Source organism: Takifugu rubripes, chromosome 3 (assembly GCF_901000725.2).
Source record: "Takifugu rubripes chromosome 3, fTakRub1.2, whole genome shotgun sequence".
Classification (NCBI taxonomy): Eukaryota; Metazoa; Chordata; class Actinopteri; order Tetraodontiformes; family Tetraodontidae; genus Takifugu; species Takifugu rubripes.
In genome coordinates this window covers 13,391,086-13,409,284 of record NC_042287.1, presented here as the reverse complement: position 1 = coordinate 13,409,284, position 18,199 = coordinate 13,391,086, and the positions used below count along the sequence as shown (strand labels likewise).

Here is an 18,199-nt window from a genome sequence, read left to right as displayed (position 1 = left end):
TTCAGTACACAAATAAAGCTCCTTGTGTGTTTCAAATTACAGCAGCGGCGTGCGCAGTGCATCTAAAATGACATGGTGGCAAAGCTGTTGCCCTTTTACCCCTTTAAAGTGTTTTGCGCGTGTAAATTAAAGCTGTTCAAACGTGCATGTTTCAGTCGATGCAAAGTCTGTTAACTGCTAGTTTACTGCACGCGTCTGTGTCCAGGGACGGTTGCCGAGCAGTGTCTGACGGCCCTAACAGCCATTTTGCCTTTCACGGCTGCTTTTCACACTGACAGGGGCGGCGTGCACCATCGAGGGGGCACAGAAGCATCATGGGAGGACGGGATGGGGTGGGGGGGGCACGGATACGCTGCGGCGCTCGTGTGTACTGAAGACAGCCGGTAGTGGAAACCCCTTTTTTTTTTTTAAATAAATAAATAAGAATGCAGCGTTTTCGAGAGAGCCTGTGAGGTGGAGGGGAGTGGGGGAGGGGTAGGGGAGGCAGAGGAAGGAGGCAGAGCATCATCAGCATTGGTGGAGGGGGGGCGCCACGTCACTGCTGGCGAGGGGGAGCTCTGAGGATGCTCAGCTGAACTGGGAGTTTGCTGTGAGAGCTCAGCCGCCGTCAGCTGCACCCTCCGAACGCCGACTCTTCTGCAGAAGCCCCCTCCACGCCCAGCACCGCTAGCTCCTCGCTCCCCCTCTGAGCCGCAGCCATGAATTATTTGCGCCGGCGTCTCTCGGACAGCACGTTCATCTCCAACCTGCCGAACGGCTACATGACAGACCTCCAGAGGCCCGAGCAAGCCCAGCCTCCTCCGCCCGCCGCCGGCCCTGCCAAGTCTCCCACGGCCGGGCCTACGCCTCCGGCCACTTCCCCCTCTCTGGAGAGGAAGCCCCAGCCGGCCCAGTCCACCTCGGGCGGGTTCTTCAGCTCCATCACCAACGTGGTGAAGCAGACGGCCGCCTCGGCGGGGCTGGTGGAGCAGAATCCGGTCACGACGCCCAAGAAGTTCAAGATTCTGCTGGTCGTCGATGAACCGCAGCAGGAATGGTGAGAAAATCTGCTTCTTTCATGATTCCCTTTGATCCTTTGAAGGTTACCGTGGTCCTCCATTGTTTCCTTTGAACACCGTCGCTAAGTGAGGGGCAACCACAGCTTGTGTCTTCTCAGCGGGAACGGCAGCACGTTCCCTAGCTGCAGCATCTCCCCATATGGATAAATGCACACGTTCTCTCCACTCTAGTATGCTGTGTGCAACATCCCCCCCCCCCTCCCCCCAGCAGTGGGGTTTCCCCCCCTCTTTATGATAGCAGATCATGTGACCTGTAGCCCAGCCGTATGGAATAATTGATGCTAGCGGCTTCTGTGAGTGATGTAGCCATCAATGAAAAGACATCACTGCACGCTGCAGTCACCACACCATCATCACCATCATCATCACCACACCATCATCACCACACCATCATCACCATCATCATCATCATCATCATCAGCAGGACAGGCTGTTGTCTGGGCTGCTCTGATATCCTGGTGTAAACAGTCTCTTTTCCTGCTGTCCACTTACAGCAGGGACGCCTGTTAGAGCCGCCCACTTCCACCATTTGCATCCCCAAACTGGGCCGTATTAATGGCCAGTTACCACAGACGGGACAGAAAAACCCGCCTGACCGCCCGACCGACCGATCGATGGGCGTTCAGGCGCCGCACCGACCGAGCAAAGCAGATAAAGACGCGGGGAAGTGATGGAAACGGTGTCGGATCGCTTGTTAATCAACTGCGGCTCCTTTTTACTGTCACAGCTCCTCTGGGTGAAATGAGCCGACGTTTCTGACGGCCTGTTTTGGGTCTTTGTGACATTTTCTCCTCCGTTCCTCAAACCTGCATCACTTTAGTTTAGCGACTGACGATACAGAGGATTAATTACCAGCAGTTAGTCTTCCGTGCTTGTTTCCGTTTAGCCTCCTGTTTTCATACATTTAGGGGGGTTGAAACGGGTGTTCGGGGGTGTTGAAACCTGGTCCTCGAGGGCCGTGATCCAGCCGGGTTTTCTGTCCCACCGGGCCAACGACCTCCATCAATCAGTGATCACTTCTATGGAGTCTGTGGTGCTTTATAGAATCCCAGATCCTGACCCCCCCAACAAGCAAGAGAGGCAATAAAAACTGCCCTTCAACAGGAAGAAACCTTGAGCAGGACCAGGCCCTTCACCTGGGTTCCCGCTGGTGAAAGTGATGCCTGGGAGGACAGAAGACCCGGCTGGATCACAGTCCTTCAGGACCCCCGCACAGTCGTCTTATAAGATCAGGCCTTTGTCAGCGAGATGGCGGCAGACATTTATTACCCGAGGAAAGAGGATTAAATCCCAGCGCGGCAGAACTGCGTCAGAGATCTTTTTCCTTTCAAACACTAACAAAAGGTCAGTCTCACACCATCCTCCAGGATTCTTCCTGCCCTCAGAGGGTCTGATGGAGCCGCTCATGTGGGTCTCTGCACGTCCCCCTACCAGTTGGCCTCAAGTGCTTCGTTCAGAAGGCTTCCTCTCATCTAAGTGCTGCATCTATTTTTCATGGCCGCTCAGTATCACTTCAGGACGGAGTCCGACATGTTTGCACACCAGCCAAACCTCTGCTGCGCCGCCGGAGCGCCGCCGGAGCGCCGCCGGAGCGCTGAGAACCAGCCAGGATGGAAGCGTTCGGGTCCAGAGACGTCAATGTTGACAAAGCGTCTCCATGTTTTTGTGCTGAGCCGCTCAGTTCAGTGAGACTGCTCTCCTAACATGATGAGGATGGTGATGAGGACGAGGATGGTGATGAGGACGAGGATGGTGATGAGGACGAGGATGGTGATTAGGACGAGGATGGTGATGAGGATGGTGATGAGGATGAGGATGGTGATGAGGACGAGGATGGTGATGAGGATGGTGATGAGGACGAGGATGGTGATGAGGATGGTGACGAGGATGAGGATGGTGACGAGGACGAGGATGGTGATGAGGACGAGGATGGTGATGAGGACGAGGATGGTGATGAGGATGGTGATGAGGACGAGGATGGTGATGAGGATGGTGATGAGGACGAGGATGGTGACGAGGATGAGGATGGTGATGAGGACGAGGATGGTGATGAGGAAGAGGACGAGGATGGTGATGAGGAAGAGGACGAGGATGGTGATGAGGACGAGGATGGTGATGAGGAAGAGGATGGTGATGAGGACGAGGATGGTGATGAGGACGAGGATGGTGATGAGGAAGAGGATGGTGATGAGGACGAGGATGGTGATGAGGATGGTGATGAGGAAGAGGATGGTGATGAGGACGAGGATGGTGATGAGGATGGTGATGAGGACGAGGATGGTGATGAGGATGGTGATGAGGAAGAGGATGGTGATGAGGACGAAGATGGTGATGAGGATGGTGATGAGGACGAGGATGGTGATGAGGACGAAGATGGTGATGAGGATGAGCATGAGGACGAGGATGGTGATGAGGACGAGGATGGTGATGAGGATGGTGATGAAGACGAGGATGGTGATGAGGACGAAGATGGTGATGAGGATGAGCATGAGGACGAGGATGGTGATGAGGACGAGGATGGTGATGAGGATGGTGATGAAGACGAGGATGGTGATGAGGACGAAGATGGTGATGAGGATGGTGATGAGGACGAGCATGAGGATGAGGATGGTGATGAGGACGAGCGTGAGAATGAGGGTCAGGATGAGGATGGTGATGAGGACGAGCATGAGGATGAGGATGGTGATGAGGACGAGCATGATGATGAGGATGGTGATGAGGATGAGCGTGAGGATGAGGATGGTGATGGTGGTGTGCTGTGTTAGATGCCACCAGTTTAAACTTGTTTCCTCCATCTCTGTCTCCAAAGATGGAGGAAAACGTGTTATTAACGTCTGTTAGCAGCAGCTAAATCTGGTACGGTGACCCCCCCTTCCTGGACGAAGTGATCCAGATCTAGATCTCAATTGAATCTGGTGGGTCCTGATCTGGACTTGATGGAAGTATAATTTCAGGTGGGTGGCAGAGAGACCGCCCCACCCCCCAGGTTGTGTGTGTTAGCAACAGTTGCCAGGGTTCATTTCCCTCATTCCTTCGGAAGATTCTGGTGGATATGATCCCTTTTAAAGTCTCACTCACTTCTTTGAACCTTTTAGACTGCAGATGAGTCTCGGGTCAAATCTGCACCGGCGAGTGATGGCAGAGATCCTCCGCCAGGCTCGCTGCCCACGGGTGCGTCCAGCTTTAATGGCCGTCTAGTAATAGCCGACTTACTGCTAATGCGTCACGACAATGCCCCGGGGCAAGGGCGGTCCAAGGGCCTCCATCGGAGCCCTGACGTAACCGCCAAAACCATCAGCTCCGCTCCAGCGTCCCGTCTCTTGGCTGCTCCACGTTTCGGTAGTCTGGTGTTCGTGGGCCTTTGTTCTCACCGTCATCGTGCAGCCGTTCATAATTTAATGCTTGTTTTCCCTCCCAAATAAACCCCAGCGCCCTAATTAGACAGGGGATGAATTATTCAGCAGCACCCCCTGGTGAAGCAGACAGGATGTGCAGGAGGACGTGCCGGCAGGGCGCCGCGGAGACGAGCCGACGTCCAGTCAACGTGATATATCAGCATAATCATATTGCAGGGGGGATGTTTGAATGTGTCTTTATAATATTGAACAGCACAACCATCTGTCCGCTCCAGGGGATCTCTGAGTGAGGCCGCAAACACCACAACGAAACCTCCTACTTTTCCATCTTTTGATGGAATTTCGACGTCTGTTGCCAAAGAACTGCTGACGTTCAATGCGAGAAACTGCAGAGATGTCATTTTGTTGGTGCTGAGTCACAGATTTACACCCCCCGCCGCCAGTTGTGGCACCGTGGCTAATCTTGAATGCTAATCTCCTTGTAGCACGTGCTAATTGACTGAAACCTGCTGTGTCTCCTCTAACCAGGGCAAAGTTGTTCAGAGGGAAGAAAGTGTTTGGGGATTATGACGTGAAAGTGGAGCAGGTTTGTTTACCTCCATCGGAGGAGCTCAATTCAAACGGGGGGGGGGGGGGGGGAGTGTGAGAACCCTCAACCCCTGTTTCTTCTCCAACTTCAAACAGGCCGAGTTCAGCGAGCTCAACGTCACGGCGCAAGCTAACGGCTCCTGCAACGTCAGCATGCAAGTTTTCAGGAACGGGACCAAGATTATGAGGTGAGACGCGCACTTGGAGAAAGAGAATTCTGTCCTTTCTGAAGAACTGCTCACAATTGATTCTTTTTGTTCCTGACTTAAGCTAAAAGCCTCTTTCTTTATTTACATCCCAGCAAACCTGATCTATGCGGATGCTGAGGCCTCCTTCTTCCTCACTCTTGCCTGATTTCACCCTCCAGGTCGTTCAAACCAGACTTTGTGCTCATCCGCCAGCACGCCTTCAGCATGACCCAGAACGAGGACTTCCGGAACCTGATCATCGGGCTGCAGTACGGCGGCGTCCCGAGCATCAACTCCCTCGCATCCATTTACAACATGTGCGACAAGCCGTGGGCGGTAGGAGCGGCCACGACGGCGATCTGCCCTTCCAACAGTGCAAACTTTACACCGCTTCTCTTTTCACCATTTCAGTTTGCTCAACTCATCAACACCCACAGGAAGCTCGGCGGCGAGAAGTTCCCTCTGATCGAGCAGACCTTCTACCCCAACTACAAGGAAATGGTGAGATTCCAGGACATTTTAAGGTGATTCATCAAGAACTGGAAAGGAAACAAACCCTCTTCTCTGACGTTAGGCGAGCATGCCGTCATTTCCTGTGGTCGTGAAGATTGGACACGCCCACTCCGGCATCGGAAAGGTACGAAAACGGTCCACCTTCACCGTCCTCTTGTGCCAGGTTTGTGCGCACACAGTTTCTCCTGTGTGTCCAGGTGAAGGTGGACAACCACATGAAGTTCCAGGACATCGCCAGCGTGGTGGCTCTGACCCAGACCTACACCACCACCGAGCCCCTCGTGGACTCCAAGTACGACATCAGAATCCAGAAGATCGGCACCGACTACAAGGCCTACATGTGCGCACAAAGACAGGTTCTGTAAAGGTACCCAGATCCACTGAGACCGAAGAGCAAATGTGTGTTTGACCCGTTGCAGGAGAACTTCCATATCTGGTAACTGGAAGTCCAACACCGGCTCTGCCATGCTGGAGCAGGTGGCCATGACTGACAGGTGAGCGTTCCCCCTCCCGGGAGGTACGTGGGGTCACTTGACCCCCCCTCCTCGCGTGACGGTGGTGCTTTGTCTCAGGTACAAGCTGTGGGTGGACACCTGCTCGGAGATGTTCGGGGGTCTGCACATCTGCGCGGTCAAAGCCATCCACGGCAAGGACGGCAGAGATTACATCACAGAGGTGAGCTGAATCGCTCGCATCGGGCGCCGCCCTCCGCCTCTGCTCTGACCGCCATGACCCCGTGCAGGTGGTGGGCTCCCCCATGCCCCTGGTGGGGGAGCACCAGGCCCAGGACAGGCAGCTCATCGCCGACCTGGTGCTGGCAGAAATGAACCAGCTGGCAGAGAGGGAAGCGAACGCCCCACAGAAGCCCACCACCATGCAGCCCTCTCAGGTAGGCCAACGCCGCCCGGGCCGCCCCTGACAGCAGCGCCGTCGCATCCGAGCACAGAAACTGTTTCCCTGTTGTGGCAGGGAGCTGTCCAGAAGGGAGACGGCCCCCCGGAGACCACCAAGGACGGCGTCGGGCGCCCCCCCCAAGGCTGCCTGCAGTACATCCTCGACTGTAACGGCGTCGCCGTGGGTCCGAAGCAGGTCCAGGCCAACTGAGCGACCCGCTCTGGAGACAGTCTGCTGACACCTTTGCTGAATGCGAGCGCAGCTGTGTGTGTGTGTGTGTGTGTGTGTGTGTGTGTGTGTGTGTGTGTGTGGGGCATTGTTGACAGCCAGAATCAGCTGAAGTGAGCCTGGTTCTCCTGCCTGGACTGTGTTTTTAACTCTATGCAGTGTCCAAATGTCTGCCCGTCGGTCCGTCGATGTGCTCGTGCGAGTCTCCTCTGTTCCAGTAGCCGTGTGTTTAGTTTCTTTCCTGGGGGGGATGGGGGGGCCCCGACCACGTAAAGCAGATTGTGCCTACACTGAGTTCAGTGCTGCTCTGTGCTGTTCGGCCTCTCCCCGTTTTTCTAATTTGAAGTTTAGATATCGTTGAAACCGTGGACCATTGTGCACTTTGAGGTTTGTGTATATCTGTATACAGTACCAAGTGTGTGTGGCTGTAGTGGTGTTTATTTTCCTACTTATACTAATAGATATTTATTTTTTATTTTGCATGATGGAACCGAATGCAGGTTATTAATGTCGGATGCGTCTGGGACGTGAAGGGGACGCGCCACCGCTGTTTCCTGTGATTCCTGTGACTCCTGCATTGTGAATGTCATAAAAAGAAGCATAAACTTTTACAGGATACACGCATATCAGCTGCATATATAGTATATCGCCTCCAGAAGAAACACATACAGTGTGGCCTTTTATTAAAGCAAAGTCTATGAAATCACTAGAAAAGAGATTATCTAGAGGTACAGATGAACATATGCGCTCAGAAATATAAAGAGGTTTTTATTATTTGAAGGTGTCGTGCAGGTGTTCGCCCACAACCTGCGTGTAGTTGTATCATTTTGAACCAAAGAAACGGGATTTTTCTTTCGTGAGATGGGGCGCAACCTTCCAAACGCAGCACTCCTACGGTTCTCTCCTCGCCTGCAGTTGTTGAAATTGCGCATCTTCTTCCCACATTCCAGACATATAGAATCCCTCCACGCCGAATACTGGCCCCCGGTGGTGGTGGTGGTGGTGGTGTTGCTATGGCAACAAGTGCACCGCGGCTCGGCGTGGTTCTGCATGGTGTCTGTGCGTCTTGTGAGCCGATGCAAAGTGCAATATAAATCTGTGTTCCCGGCTCCTGGCTCACCCACAGCGGGGGGGGTCTCGACCACCTTCTCCCCCGGTTTCTTTCCTGTTCTAGTGCAAAAATATCTCCGGCGAGCTGTGTGTCGTTATTTAAGTGCCATCGTGTCTGTGAGTGTATCCTCGTAGAGAAGCCATGCCTGAGGCTTTCTGAATGTTTCGTTCTGTTTAATAGGAAATATGCCATGACACTGATTTCCAGGAGAGGGGCGCGCAGGTCAGCCACCGTGTCAGGATATCTCATGTGCGCTTTGAAGGAGAACTCCTCCTCCTCCGACCTGCAGGACTGGAGCCAGCCGGAGCCCCGCTGACCTGCTCTCTTTCTGTACCCTCCAAAGCCGCTGTCGGACTGTTTAAATCAAGATGGGAATTCAATATGTGGTGGTTAAAATTCCTTTCTGGATATTTCTCTCTGTCACTGGCAATAAAGCTTCATTTGCAATATGTGTTTGGGTCTGAGGGCTCGTCTTTAATCCGACTAAAGTCATTAAGATTAACCCAGTCTTATGATTTAATGAGACGATTTATGATTTCCTACTAAAGCGGCGGCATCAACCACGATCATAATTGATTAGAATTAAAGACTTGTGGAGCATTTCCAAGTCTCTGCAATCTAATCTTTAAACATTTTTTTTTGATAAATCACCCACTCACATATCTCAGTGATTACTGGGTTTATAAAACCAACAAAAGTCGGCATAATACTCCATTTATGGATAATTATCCAGCAGGGGACGCGCCTGTTGCCATCTGGTGGTCTTCCACAAGAAGCCTCCGAGCAGACACGTTACCATAGTAACACAAGGAGCCCACTTGAGCCAAAATAATAAGAAGCAGCGGTGAGAAACCAGTAAATGGTTGAACTCTTGTGAAAACGAAGGCTGAGAATTCAGGAATCGGAGGACAACTATCAAAATGTCTCCCAAACATTTAACAGTTGCAGTCAATATAGTTTCCATTTGTTGCTCAATGGTTGCTCACATGGATCAAATAATCCAAAGTATTTACAGGACAATAAACCCTCCCGAGTTTGGGAAATCATTCAAGAATGTTTAGATTAAAATAACAGGGTTGAATGGACACGTATAAAAAAATAGAGAATAAAAGAATAAATGTCATGTCAAAAGTAAGTAGATAAGTATAAAATTATATTGTAGTTCCTGCAATTTTTTTAAATTATTTTTATAATTACAATACACACGTTGCAAAATGTATTAAACCACTCTTCTGTACCCGAAGCACTCTTCCCACGCGCCGCTAGATGGCGCTGTCCCACCCACCACCTGAATGGTGGTGCTGGTTTGTCCGAATGCAAAACAAGAAACGTTACAATAAGCTTAAAAATAGTCGCGCAGGCGACTGTTTGCAGTCTTTGTCCACTGCTGCTGACTGTCAATAAGCGATTGCCTGATTTGCACGGTTAAAACAACCCTGTAATATTTTTACGACTCCGGGGTCAAAGAAAACGACATAAATATAGCTCGCAGCAAAACGGCCTGTTTACTATAAATGTGTGAGATGTCCCTGTCCTGGAACAGGAATAACATGTGGGCTTCTGTCCTTCCCTCCTTCCTCTGAGCCCGCCAGAGGCTCATGGCGGTCTGGGCCCCCCCCACCCCCCACTGCAACAGCAAACTTCGCACCCCACCACTAAGTCTTGCACATGTGTGGGACTTTGGCTGCAGGGAACAAGAGGAGCGTGACTTGGTGTCGAAGCTGACCTTTGATGGACAGGACATGTTGCGTCAACGACAAAGAGACGGCTCAGGCAAAGAAATTTAACTTAATTTTATTAAAATATCGAATATGTAACTTTATTCCCAAGTTCACAATAAAACTTTTAACCTGCTGAAAATAGACTCGACAAATTCATTTCCAAATCACTTTAAATATTTAAGACGACCTTGAGGACCGCTGAGAGGACGAGTCTACGCCACGGTTTACTCCTCAGCTACGAAGGGCGGCGTAGACCGAGGCGCATAAGCAAAAATGTGCAAATTCGATTCCCCGCCGCACGCGCTCACCTTCTGCCACAATCTGTGACCCCCACAAAAAAGCTGAAATTAAGAAGAAAAAAAAATTACTGTCACCAGTTAAGACAATGGAAAAAAAACAACATAAAAACACGTCTGTACAACTAAAAGCTCTCGGTTGTAGAAACAGGAGGCGAACGGTGCGGGATCGCTTTAAAAGGTCCTCTTCATCGGGCGAGCAGACAGATCCCACTTTAGGGAAATCCTTCAAAGTCCATGTATCGTTGCCATGGTATTTACAGTACACTTTAAACCAAAAGCTTTGCTACGGCGGCGCCTCTACGTTATAAATAAGGCACCGCTTTAATGTGTCGTAATGCCAGATGCGTCCCTCCAGATGTGCTCCTCCCTACGCGGTACATCGATAAGCAGGAGTTTATGTGATTGCATGTATGCGTTTAGGTCTATATAGGCGACTGTACAGACAGAACGAGGCACATTGAGCGTGTTTTAAGGTATAGGGGTGGGGGGGGTTCTAGAAAACAGGCAGTCTGGTGGAGGTCAGGGTGCAAGCGTTGATGTCCTCGGTGTGGGAGGCTCTGTGCAGGGACGGTTCTGAGGCACTGCGGTTGATCTTGGGCAGAGCGTGCTGGAGAAGCTCGATGGAGGACAAGATCTACGGAAATGGGATTTTTTTTTTTTTAAACAAACACGAGTTACAGGGAGAATTAAGCTGGGATTCTATCAGCGGGACAACAGCTCACCTGCGGGAAGAGCGGCCTCTCATCCTTGGACTTCTTGATGCAGTCGGCCACCAGCCTTTTCATGGCTTTGGGGCAGTTCTTGTAGAGCTTGCTGAGGTCGGGGGACAAATAGCCCCTCCCCACCATGTAGATGATCTGAAAGGAGGCGCAGATCGTGGTTCAAAGTTCAGATGTCCGTCAATCGTGACCCAGCAAGTGCCCTCTAAACGCTCCCCAACCTCGGGGACAACGGCCTCCCTGCTCCACTACACCAACGGGACCCAGATCAGGTCTTCCGTGTCGGTGGGAGGACGGAGCCAAAACACAGACGCACGCCTACATACCAGCACACTCTGATTCTCACACACAAACAGGATTGTGTTACAGCTTCTAAAATTAGGCCAGTGGCTCCAGGAAGCCTGTCCCTGTTCCACGGTGGGTCTCGGCTCCACGAACCCCTTCACCCTTTTAGAGTGGTGAGAACTTTATTCCTCTGTTACGCAACGCGGCTCGCTAAACTGCTCCACCTCCGAGACGCACGTTGGACCGCCGGTCCAATGTAAACACAGCGATGCGATATCGTGTCTCCATCGGGCCGCTGAGCCTGCCTCCTCCGCGTACGATAACTGAACGCGGTTCAGAAATAAACTGGACTGAGACCCAGAGCAAGTGTTTGGCTGCTGTCCCCCCCCCCCCCCAGAGTCTCAGCATGAGCTGTATCTCTTACCTGATCTCTGTTTCCAGTCTGGGAGTACGGCAGCTCGCCCGTCATCAGCTCAAACAGGACTATTCCATAAGAGTAGACGTCGGACTGGAAACTGTAAGGGTTGTTGTCCTGCATCCGGATGACCTCGGGAGACTTCAGGGGGGGAAAATAAAATCACTGTTTTATTTGTACTTGGGAGGTTGTTTTGATCTCGTTGGATCTGTCGCTGACCATCCAAAGAATGGACCCGGAAGGCTGCTCCACCTGATTGGAGCCGCTCCATCGGCTCTTCACCGTGGCCAGGCCAAAGTCCCCGATCTTCACCGTCAGACCTTCATGCAAGAAGATGTCTTCACGGCTGTCAAGGAACCACCTACTAGAAGTTGGAATTTATTGTCAAATTTTTCTTTGATTCCAACAGGACAGCAGAGTGGAAAGGATACTGTTGGACTTCATGTCGCGATGAATGATGTTCTTCGCGTGCAGGTAGCTGGAAAGGAGCAGAAAGAGAGAGGTGACATCCCTGTTGCTTTAGGTTGATCGGTTCTGATCGGAGTCCTCTCCTGGCGGACTCACTCCATGCCCTGAGCCGTCTGCCTGGCGATATCTATGAGCTGGATTATCTTGAAGTTGGTCTCCAGGACGTGAATGTGTTTGTAGAGGCTGCTGCCCTCGCACCACTGGGTCACGATGGCCAGGTTATCCTTCGTCATGTAGCCCATGAACAACAGGATGTTGACATGTCGCGTTTTTCTGCGGCGAAAGGTTCAAACGGGGAGAGGAAATTAAGATAGAATAAATAGAAGGATGAGTTTGGAGCTAAACGGGAATCAACGAAACAGGAAGAAAAACGCTGGTCTACGTCGGCGCTCACCTCAAGACCGCCACTTCGTTCCTGAATGCCTGGAACTGCTCTGGCGTGGGGTTGGTCACCTTTAGAATCTTCACCGCGACGTCACCTGCAACCACCCCCCCCGGTTACTTTTGACCCGCACGTGTCGGCTAAGTGCAACGTGAAAGCGTGAAAGCGCTGCGAGTTGCTCCTCCGGAGGGCCCGGCCCCGTCTGAAACGCATTCCTACCATGCCATTTCCCTTTGTACACTGTCCCAAAGGAGCCAGAACCAATGCGGGAGTGCAGGTACACCTCGCTGGCCTCTATTTCCCAGTAATAACTGGAGTCCCGCTTGTCCCGAGGCCTCTGCGTGCAGGAAAAAAGTGCAACCGTGATGTTCGTTTCCAGAAATCCAACCCACACAATCCTCCTAATATGTAGAAAATCAGAGAACTTACAATCTTATTTTTCTCCTGAGTGTTGAAAGAAGTGGCCCTCTCTCGCTGGGATGGTGCCGGAGCTTTGGACTGAGACTGGGACCAGCCTGTGGGGCTCTGGTTGGGAGAACTCCCTGCTTCAAGGATACAACCAAAAAAAAAGAGGGAGATTCTGGTTGGGCTCCAAACTATTTACCCCACTGGTGGAGGATTCATTTAGATACTTCATGACCTCTGAAAGCAAAAAGAAAACACCTACCAGAGTCATGGTCACGCATCACATCCTGAAGAGACAAAACACACCTTTCTGTTAGCAATGCATGATTGTCGGACTGCACACACGCGTTCTGCTTTCTAACCTTTTCGGGACTCTCTGACGAGGCTTCAACAAAAGATTGGGAGAAGTGCACAATACCTACTTTCCTCTTTAGCCAGAATCTGTGGCACCAGGAGCTGGGGAAGGTATTCAGGCAGTCTAGCTACTCCCCAGCAGGGTGACCACACAACAGGGGAAAGAAAAGGGTTGGAAAAGGGTGAAGGAATGACGAAAAGAGGCTTTTAATTGGACGGAGTAGGGAAATAAAATACACAAAAGCATGCAAAGCTAATTTATCTGATGAAGCAAGAACTCCAACGGAAAAAGTAGGAGATGGAATTCAAGTATGACATGCTTGGAAAAGAAAAAAGTATGTTGTCAGAGGAGTCACACTAAACCAGATCCACAGGTGGATCACCTGACTAGATAAGAGGTTGAAAAGCAGCGAGGTGAGGGACAGTTGGAATGTCGGAGATGAATGCGGGAGGGCTGTATCTCCCTCCAGCAGATATTTTAGTAATGCCCCGATTGGACCAGAGGGTTAATTACCTCAATCATGCTGCTGTCGACAGGCAGGGTGGTGCTGACCATGTGGACGTTGGGTGTGGAGGTGGAGCGCTGCCTCTGGGAGAGACCACCGCCTGCGGGTGGGTAGGACGTGTTGTAGTTGAAGGCGTGAGGGGTGGAATACCGATGGGCAGAGCTGCGAATGGGGCAAGGCACGAAATCATGAGGAGATGGTGACTTCTGGACTCCGTCTAATCTGCTTTGAGGCGCAAAAAATGCGACTAGTGGGCATAGCGGGAGCTGCTGTGGGAGGATTTCGAGTTCCATTTCACCGCCTGCTTATGGCTCGTCGTCTGCAAACTGCAGCCTCGTGAGAAATTTGTGGGGGGGAAAAAAGCAAAATAAAGCTGCTGGGAAGTCGGGAATTTGGCCGTGACCTTCACTCTTAACCTTTTGGAGATATTTGCCCCAAAGCCACTGCCGAGTTGCCACCACTGGTCTAAATGAAAAGCAACAGACTTCCAAACATTAAAAATATCTGAGCATCAGGCTGACTTTAGTTTTAACAATACATCCATAATCTGTTACATTCAGCCCAATCTGCCTGTGGTAAAAACAAAACTTTGTTCCAAAACAGCATCTGAAAGTGCACAGCACAGCCTAAATACCCAATTTGGCAGCTCAGCGTGTTTTTTTTAACCACAGAAATGCTCCAGAAACAACAGCCTCTTTTCACCTCCCCCGTTACGTCACCACCTGCCCTGGTAAGCTCCCACAAAGCTGAGAACATCAGTAAAAACCCACCCAACAAGGTTCTAATCTAGTTTCAATCGCCACAAATGTGCCACGGCCAAACAGGAGATGTCAGCAGTCATGGTGACATGAGGCCGACATCTTATCTGCACGCACAAACATCTCAATCTTGCTCTGCAGAAGCTCACAAACCAGAGCCTGCTCTTTGCACGTCGTCTCCATTAGCTCTCCGATAGAGCGGACCATCAATGGAGGCAACGTCCAGGCTTTAAATAATAGATACGCATTAGGAACTGCTGCCATCCAAGACTGAACCATTAAACTCCAGGAACACGTTGATATGAAATCTCTGTCCTACCTTGGAAACCGCGTTAAGGATTCTCTCATTCTTCGGGAGGTCAGCGGGGGCAGGGACGGGCCGCCGCCGTCTCCGGGCGACGGGAACAACCTGACAACAGACAGGCAACCGTGTCAATGGCGGTTGCTTAAAAACGGATCGTCGTGCACGGCTCGATTCGCAGCCCTGGTGCCGATGCTTTAATGACCTCGTTCTGTCTGCGTGCACATTCCGCTCCGAGAGGCAGGCGAGAGGGTCAGTTTCTGATGCGCAAGCACGAACACGGACTTACAGGAGTTGCCTGATGTTGCTCCAGTCCACGCACATCGTGGGCACTTTGGTGCTGCAGTGCTCGTGAAACTTGTAGCCGCACGTTTGGCAACGGAATCCATTCAGAAGAAACTTCTGACATATATCACAGAAGGCTAGCTTCAGGTATGTTTTCCGAACCTGAAAGCGTAAAGAAATTGTTTGATTGTCACTTTGAGCCACGTTTTAAGGGCGCGGAATAGTTTCAAAGGCATTCGATACTCACAAAGTTATGCGTCGTCAGCGGGACGTGATCCAAGACCTCCACCAGCAGCTCTTGGCCAATGAGGGACGTGGAATCGGTGTTCCAGTCCATCCGTAATTTCTTACTGGTAGAGAAATGGAGCCAAAGATTTACAAAGAGAGAAAAGCCTACAAAATAACCGAGGCGCCGTGTGAAACCTCTGATCTGACTCTTGTGGTTTTGGTCTGGCGGCAGCGTGAGGCTCACCTACTCTGTCCCGGATGCAGCCTGAAAACGGCACAGCACTGAGGCTGCAGACCTCGCACCTTTAACGCTTTGATCAGGCAGCTGTGCAGAGTCATGCCTGGTCGCACGTTGACCTGGTGGACAAACACGTCCTTAATTCCCCTCGGGACTTTTGTTTCTGCACATCTCACAATCCAAAGCCACTCACCACGGTGCGCTGCTGATTCGGGAGGTAGACGCGGATCGTGCTGCTCGTCTTGGAGTCTGGCATTTTGCTGTCATCTGAGGAGCGGCGCTGGCAGGGATAGCCCTGGACCATGGTCGGGGAAAGGCACGGGCTGTCAAACTCAGTCTCCTTCATTCCAAAGCCATTGCTCAGGGTCTTCCAGGCTCCTTGCAGGTGCTCCATTTGTGAACCCTTGTGCTCGTAACGGTCTGGGGGACACGGGAGAAGCCTCACATGAGCCAACATCAAGTCCAAATGCTACACGTCTAACACATCCTTGAGTCGCCACAGCTGCAGGCGAGAGGCTTCCGAGTTCTACGAAACAGTCCAAGATACGTGGTCGAGAAATTGTGCGGACTAATCTTTAATCTCAAAGTACAACTAATCCTCTTTGGTGATGGAACGATTAGGGCCACTTTAAGGTTGTGTCAGTATGTTAGTTGCAAGTATTGAAAAGTGGAAGGGAAACTTAAAGAGAAAGTGTTCTTTAAGGGCGTCATCCTTAATGAAATAATGTTGTCCTATTCTTTAAGAGTCACTTTAACATTATATATTGTGTGGCAACGCAAATGCACGACTATAAGAGGCCCAAAGTCTTCTGGGTAGAGCCCCAAAACAAGTATGCACAGGTACAAAAGTGCAGCCTATATTTATATTTCCATGTATACTCTGGTGACCCTTTTATTAACGCAGGGAGGTTTAACTCCAGCTATCACCATTTTGGGGGTTGTTTTTTTAAAGAAAGCCCTAGAGGAGAAAGTGCCCTGGGTGTCCCCCACCAGGCTGCGGGCGCTGTGTTCACAACAAGTGCCACGATCCATCCAGAAAAGGGTATCAACAGACACAAAGTCTGGACTCATTCGGCTCGACTCCTGTTCCAACAGGTCAGCCTTGCTCGCCCGCACACGCCAGATAACCTCCACGCACGGCTCCGCGGGCACGCTTCAAATGTAGCCGATATTACTGTCAGCAGGTCGGCATTAACCGGAGCCAGGCACGCCTTGCTGAGTAGTAAAACAACCGCTACTACAATACGTGTACGCTTCGCTGCGGCCGTGGACGCTCGCAGTGTTTTTACAAGGCCTCGCAGAGGCACTGATCACCGGGAAAGTGCCGCAGGCCCTCGCAGCCCAACTATAGCCTTTTAACTTCACGGGTTTATGCGCCGAGGATCCATCTTTTGCCTTACAAATCGCATGCCGATTCACTCCAGGAGAGGCCTATCTTTTTTAGCGGTTGCCGTTTCGAGGTGAAATACAAATTCTAGCGGTGTCGGGGGGGCCACTGGCCTGCGTTTGCTTACCAAGAGAAGTTAGAAAAGTTGCGCTCCGCCATAACTTCAGGAAAAAGTGGCGTCGGTGACATCATCATATTTGCAACGCATTCAAAGAAAAAGGAAAATGTCGAAGTCGGAGGGGCGGAAAAATCCCAACACTATTCCTCCCGTATCAAGTAGTTGTAGCTACAAAGAAAGGGGTGAAGGTCATACGCGATGTTTTCACGAGTCGCCTGATTAGACGTAATGGAGGAAAAGTTTGAGCTGGTAAAAGCGGAAAAATCCGTCCGCCCCTCAAAGTCTCACGGCGGCGGTGGTGGCGGCGGCGGCGGTGGTGGGGAGGTATTCCTGAAGTCCCGTGAGGCGCTTTCAAATTAAAACGCCCATCGGCCCTGGAAAAGTGAAGCTGTTTCAGGAGAAGGTGAAAAGGTTCGGCTCGGTGTCGTGTGTCCGCCTGACGCCACCGACTGAAACAGGACCTGGCACTCATAACAAGCGTTGCGAGGCACCGCCGTCAGTGCGCAGTCACAAATTATGGCCCTCCTACCTAAAATGTTTTTATTTAAATAAATAAATAAATCATTTGTTTACATGTTAAAAGCTGGCTGCGTGATCACATGGTTGCATATGCTGCGTTCAGGGTCACCAATAGCCCCATTTATTTCTACTACGTCAACCTGGAAATGAGTTCCTTTCGTGTAGATTTTCCAAAGTACATTCGATCCGTATGTTTTGCAAAGCGACGCCCACTACCGGTGTGGACTAAAAAAATGGTTTAAATTGTTCACTACAGGGCACCATCATCTGGACATGTCGGCACTGTGCATCACTGTGGAGATATTCTGTATTGTTATCATTTCAGACCTTACAATTGACGTATTTTCTTTTTTTTTTTAAATAATGCAAAGGTAACGAAGGCACGAGGTTGCAATTGGTGGGTAAACTGTAGCAACATTATTCTCTAGTTTTGATTAAGTCGTTATGTTTTCCTCATTAAACACTGTTTATGTCTAGTTACACGGGTTATTAATAGTCCGGAACAGTAGCTTCTGCACTCACCATGTGCTCAGCATCTCCATAGAGTCCCAGTTCGGGTCCCCCGAGGTACTCTAACCCCTGTCAGGAAAATAGAGCTGACACGTCTGAGGATAAACACAAGCAGGTTCATCAACAAAACCATCGACGAGGCTCCACACAGTCTCGGAAAAAGGTTCAGCTAAAAAGTAAAAAAACAAAACAAAAAAAGCGCCACATTGTGCTTCATGCCAGTCTTTTATTCTGTGCATCTAACTTCATCTAAGAGGCTCTCAAATGCTGAATAGTGTTAGTGAGGATGAGGGCAGGGCTTTGACATTGGCAACAGCTTTAAGGTGTTCCATCCCATTGGGCATCACAATTACTCCGTTTTAGTC

At 50.8% G+C, this 18,199-nt stretch overlaps 2 protein-coding genes across 8 annotated transcripts; one reads left to right on the top strand and one right to left on the bottom strand.

The window, feature by feature from the left end:
* The first annotated feature begins 503 nt into the window (after positions 1–503).
* On the top strand, positions 504–8,388 carry syn2a (synapsin IIa). The gene is made up of 11 exons (XM_029833574.1): positions 504–1,036; positions 4,943–5,000; positions 5,099–5,190; positions 5,370–5,526; positions 5,602–5,691; positions 5,765–5,827; positions 5,901–6,043; positions 6,123–6,197; positions 6,276–6,378; positions 6,446–6,592; positions 6,673–8,388. Exons 1-11 carry the CDS (start codon positions 699–701, stop codon positions 6,805–6,807), a joined length of 1,401 nt encoding a protein of 466 aa, XP_029689434.1. The 5' UTR covers positions 504–698; the 3' UTR covers positions 6,808–8,388.
* Positions 8,389–9,713: 1,325 nt separating this feature from the next.
* raf1a (Raf-1 proto-oncogene, serine/threonine kinase a) lies at positions 9,714–17,996 on the bottom strand. 7 transcript variants are annotated; one of them, XM_029833080.1, is made up of 18 exons: positions 17,847–17,996; positions 15,494–15,720; positions 15,307–15,419; positions 15,082–15,184; positions 14,839–14,996; positions 14,568–14,657; positions 13,499–13,652; positions 12,993–13,112; positions 12,893–12,917; positions 12,655–12,770; positions 12,445–12,562; positions 12,238–12,322; positions 11,940–12,116; positions 11,807–11,853; positions 11,595–11,713; positions 11,385–11,516; positions 10,679–10,813; positions 9,714–10,590 (listed from the first exon to the last, which is right to left on the bottom strand). In XM_029833080.1, exons 2-18 carry the CDS (start codon positions 15,692–15,694, stop codon positions 10,450–10,452), a joined length of 2,034 nt encoding a protein of 677 aa, XP_029688940.1. In that variant the 5' UTR covers positions 15,695–15,720; positions 17,847–17,996; the 3' UTR covers positions 9,714–10,449.
* Positions 17,997–18,199: the final 203 nt, after the last annotated feature.